The 5,000-nt window shown below is 49.7% G+C and overlaps 1 protein-coding gene across 1 annotated transcript in view; it reads left to right on the forward strand.

Annotated features, from left to right (window-relative positions):
• ambra1b (autophagy/beclin-1 regulator 1b) overlaps positions 1-5,000 on the forward strand; it is a 20,462-nt gene that overhangs the window by 2,828 nt on the left and 12,634 nt on the right. Inside the window, exons 2-7 of the mRNA XM_068596515.1 lie at positions 206-411; positions 508-566; positions 1,060-1,243; positions 1,353-1,525; positions 1,727-1,793; positions 1,868-3,384. Of these exons, the coding sequence (XP_068452616.1) occupies positions 280-411; positions 508-566; positions 1,060-1,243; positions 1,353-1,525; positions 1,727-1,793; positions 1,868-3,384 (2,132 nt within the window). The 5' untranslated portion in view covers positions 206-279. The remainder of the gene's footprint in view (positions 1-205; positions 412-507; positions 567-1,059; positions 1,244-1,352; positions 1,526-1,726; positions 1,794-1,867; positions 3,385-5,000) is intronic.

A 5,000-nucleotide genomic window follows, 5' to 3' on the forward strand; every position in this document is an offset into this window, starting at 1 on the left:
ACTATAACAGTGAGTAGTGTATATAATAGAACGTGGTAAGTAGGGTATAGTGATAATATCGTAAATATTATCACTACTACTGAAAAGTTTCTTTTCTGGACAGCAGGTTTGGTCACACATGAGGTGTTTAAGGACCGTGGGAAAGATGGAGATGTGGTTGTATTCACAGCTTCTGGCTGTTTAAGTGACCACTGATCTCTCTCAGCCTCGACTCTGCATGGCGACGGGCTGGCGGCAGAGGGAGTGAGCAGCCAATCAGCCGAGGCCGGCGGCAGCAGCATGGCGTCCCGTCAGAGGAACTCGGTGCGCATCCTGTCCAGCCGGGAGCGAGGCTCCCAGTCCTTCGGCTCCCAGAGGCTCCTGCAGCTGCTGGTGGAGGAGAAGGTCCGCTGGATGAAGTGGCAGAGTCAGGTATTCAGAGGGGAGCAGCTGGGTTCTGGTGCCGCACCAGTGGGTTAGTGGTTCTGATCCGCTTCACGCAGAATGAACCTTTTGTGTCCCTGACAGAAAGTGGAGCTGCCGGACAGCCCTCGCTCTACGTTCCTGCTGGCCTTCAGCCCCGACAGGTGAGTCCTCTGAACAGGTGAGTCTGTGCAGCGTTCATACGCTCATGGAGAACCTGGAAGAGTCCTGTTAATGTGTTACATTCATGTGTTATATTCATGTGTTCATGACGTTCATTCAGTGATAAATAATGAATCTGCTTTAAAAAGAAAGAGGCTCAAAATATCAGCAGCATACATACAGGCATCTATATGAATGTTTATTCTTTTAATAAACTATTGTCTCTCATTCATTTGAGTCATTTAAGGTTTACTGTATGCTTTGAATCCTCATTGTTAGTTTAAATACTACATTTTATCACTTTGTACTGTTTGCACACACATTTCACACCATGTTTGCTCATGGACATTTAGTTAAAGTCATATAAAAGGGTTAACACAGGGTTCATACACGTTGTGACCTGTAGATGTCCATGTCTTTTCCTAAATGTTTGCTCATGGACATGTGGTTGTTGTTCTGGTGACGAGCTGTGTGAACTCCTCCCGCTCCTCGTAGGACGCTGATGGCTTCCACTCACGTCAACCACAACATCTACATAACGGAGGTGAAGACTGGAAAGTGCCTGCATTCCCTCGTGGGCCACCGTAGAACCCCCTGGTGCGTGACCTTTCACCCCACCATCCCCGGCCTGGTGGCCTCCGGGTGCCTTGACGGCGAAGTCCGGATCTGGGACCTGCACGTGAGTTTGACTTCAGAGGCCCGTGTGAGACGGCCGTGTGGTTTACTCCATGAATCAGTAAAGAAAGAGGAAGCGGCGGCCGCGTGACGCTGCGTGTGCTCTCCTGCAGGGCGGCAGCGAGAACTGGTTCACGGAGAGCAACGTGGCCATCGCCTCTCTGGCCTTCCACCCCACCGCCCAGCTGCTGCTCATCGCCACCAACAACGAGCTGCACTTCTGGGACTGGAGCCGCCCAGAGCCCTTCGCCGTGGTCAAGACCGGCAGCGACACGGAGCGAGTCCGGTGGGTTCACATGGGGCAGGGTGCAGGGGGGTGACAGGTAGGAGGGGGGAGGAGGAAAGAAGGGAGAGGTAGGGAGGGAGGAAAGAAGAGGAAAGAAGGGAGAGGCCACGTATTTACTTTGTAATATATATTTTGAATTGATTGGTTGATGCTCGATGGCGCTCTGCTCCGTGACGAGAATGTCTGATCGGTTCCTTGCAGGCTGGTGAGGTTCGACCCTCTGGGCCACAACCTGCTGACAGCCATAGTGAACCCGTCCAACCACCAGGTGAGTTCTGTTCTGTTGTAGGCGGCGTGTTGGCGGCGTGTTGGCGTGTTCTTTAGAGCTGCTGTGTCTTGCAGAGCGAGGAGGACTCGGAGGTTCCCATGGACAGCGTGGAGATGCCTCACTTCCGGCAGCGCTCCTTCCTGCCGTCGCAGCCAGTCCGCCGCACGCCCATCCTGCACAACTTCCTCCACATCCTGTCTTCCCGCTCGCCGGGCGCTCAGCAGGCGGGAGGCGAGCAGCCGCGACCTCTCGGCGAAAACGGAAGCAACGTGGGAGAATCTCCCAGCATGCCCCTGGCCCAGTACCCCGCCGCCGCCGAGCGCGGGCCTCCCTTCCCGGGCTGCACGCAGCACCTGGGCATGGTTTGCCTGTGCAGCCGCTGCTCCGTCAACCGCAACCCCCCCCCGGCGGCGGCGGACGCGGCCGCGCCCGACCCCAGGGCGCCACCCGCCGCCCAGCAGCCGGCTCCGGCCTCCACCTTCTCCTCGGCCCGCACGGAGCCCCGGCAGCCCTCGGAGCGACCCTCGGCCTTCACCTCGGTCTACTACAGCGCCGGCGCCTCACTCAACCCGCCGCCGCCGAGCGCCGCCGAGCCGCACTCCGCCTCCAGGCCCGGACCCGACTGGACGCGCAACCTGCTGAGCATGAGGGAAGGCGGAGGCGGTCCCGGCATGCTGCCTCCCAGGACCTCCTCGTCCTCCATCAGCCTGCTGTCGGTGCTCCGGCAGCAGGACGGGTCCTCCCACTCCCCCGTCTACACCTCCGCCTCCGAAGGGCGGGGTTTCCCCCAGCAGGGAGAGCCGGGCGGCCGGGACGCCGCCAGCACGAGCAGCGGCCACCACCCGTTCTGGGACGGCTCGCGCGGCAACACGGCCTCGTTCCGCAACGTGCTGCAGTGCAACCTGAGCCGCTACTTCATGGAGTTCGACCGCATGCAGGACCTGGAGCCGCCGCTAGGGGGCGGCATGGTGGAGGGCGGCCAGGAGCAGAGCCAAGAGCTCTTGAATAACAACATGGACCCAGATAGACCCGGGCCTTCCTCCACCTCCTCGCCCACTATCATCCACTACCAGCCCCCGCTCCCCCCTCCTCCGGCGCCCAGCAGCCTGGACAGCGGCGCTGCTCCCCCGGCCTCACGGGGCCACCTGAACCGCTGCCGGGCCTGCCACAACCTGCTGACCTTCAACCATGACTCCCAGCGCTGGGAGCGAACCAATCAGGCCTCCTCCACTTCTGCCTCCACTCTGGAGCCCTCCTCTTCTTCCTCCTCCACCTTCCCTTCCTCCTCTTCGTCGCCTTGGCAGCCCGAGGAGGGCCGGAGGACACTGGAAGCCCAGCCCCAGGAGAGCAGGGCGCCTCCGGAGCCCAGCGAGCAGCCGCCTCCCCCTGGAGCCGGAGGGCCAGGAGCCGTGGCCTTCCCCATCGCCCCGACCCCGACCGGAGAGCAGACCGTGGGCCTGGTGTACAACCAGGACACGGCCCAGTGGGAGAGGGTGTACCGGCAGGCCGTTCCCGGCAGACCGGCAGAGCCACCGGAGGCCTTAAGCCAAGAAATGCCTGTCGACCCCCCCGATGAGGACTCTCTGAGGAGGTAGGCTGTCTGTGTCTAAAGGGGCCGATGCAGCACCTCCTTCAGGTGCACCTCCTCCGAGTGATGACCAGAGGTTCATACGTTGGTTTATCTTAGTTCATACGTTGGTTTATCTTAGTTCATACGTTGGTTCATCTTAGTTTATATGTTGGTTTATCTTAGTTCATACGTTGGTTTATCTTAGTTCATACGTTGGTTTATCTTAGTTCATACGTTGGTTTATCTTAGTTTATATGTTGGTTTATCTTAGTTCATACGTTGGTTCATCTTAGTTTATATGTTGGTTTATCTTAGTTCATACGTTGGTTTATCTTAGTTTATATGTTGGTTTATCTTAGTTCATACGTTGGTTCATCTTAGTTTATATGTTGGTTTATCTTAGTTCATACGTTGGTTTATCTTAGTTTATATGTTGGTTTATCTTAGTTTATATGTTGGTTTATCTTAGTTTATATGTTGGTTTATCTTAGTTTATATGTTGGTTTATCTTAGTGTATATGTTGGTTTATCTTAGTTTATATGTTGGTTTATCTTAGTTCATACGTTGGTTTATCTTAGTTTATATGTTGGTTTATCTTAGTTTATATGTTGGTTTATCTTAGTTTATATGTTGGTTTATCTTAGTTTATATGTTGGTTTATCTTAGTTTATATGTTGGTTTATCTTAGTTCATACGTTGGTTTATCTTAGTTTATATGTTGGTTTATCTTAGTTTATATGTTGGTTTATCTTAGTTTATTTGTTGGTTTATCTTAGTTTATATGTTGGTTTATCTTAGTTTATTTGTTGGTTTATCTTAGTGTATATGTTGGTTTATCTTAGTTTATATGTTGGTTTATCTTAGTTCATACGTTGGTTTATCTTAGTTTATATGTTGGTTTATCTTAGTTTATTTGTTGGTTTATCTTAGTTTATATGTTGGTTTATCTTAGTTTATATGTTGGTTTATCTTAATTTATATGTTGGTTTATCTTAGTTTATTTGTTGGTTTATCTTAGTTTATATGTTGGTTTATCTTAGTTCATACGTTGGTTTATCTTAGTTTATATGTTGGTTTATCTTAGTTTATTTGTTGGTTTATCTTAGTTTATATGTTGGTTTATCTTAGTTTATATGTTGGTTTATCTTAGTTCATACGTTGGTTTATCTTAGTTTATATGTTGGTTTATCTTAGTTTATTTGTTGGTTTATCTTAGTTTATATGTTGGTTTATCTTAGTTTATATGTTGGTTTATCTTAGTTTATTTGTTGGTTTATCTTAGTTTATATGTTGGTTTATCTTAATTTATATGTTGGTTTATCTTAGTTTATTTGTTGGTTTATCTTAGTTCATACGTTGGTTTATCTTAGTTTATATGTTGGTTTATCTTAGTTCATACGTTGGTTTATCTTAGTTTATATGTTGGTTTATCTTAGTTTATATGTTGGTTTATCTTAGTTTATATGTTGGTTTATCTTAGTTTATATGTTGGTTTATCTTAGTTTATATGTTGGTTTATCTTAGTTTATATGTTGGTTTATCTTAGTTCATACGTTGGTTTATCTTAGTTCATACGTTGGTTTATCTTAGTTCATACGTTGGTTTATCTTAGTTTATTTGTTGGTTTATCTTAGTT

This window comes from Clinocottus analis, unplaced genomic scaffold (genome assembly GCF_023055335.1).
Source record: "Clinocottus analis isolate CAN_PGR_092001 unplaced genomic scaffold, fCliAna1.0.p SCAF_38, whole genome shotgun sequence".
Taxonomy (NCBI): Eukaryota; Metazoa; Chordata; class Actinopteri; order Perciformes; family Cottidae; genus Clinocottus; species Clinocottus analis.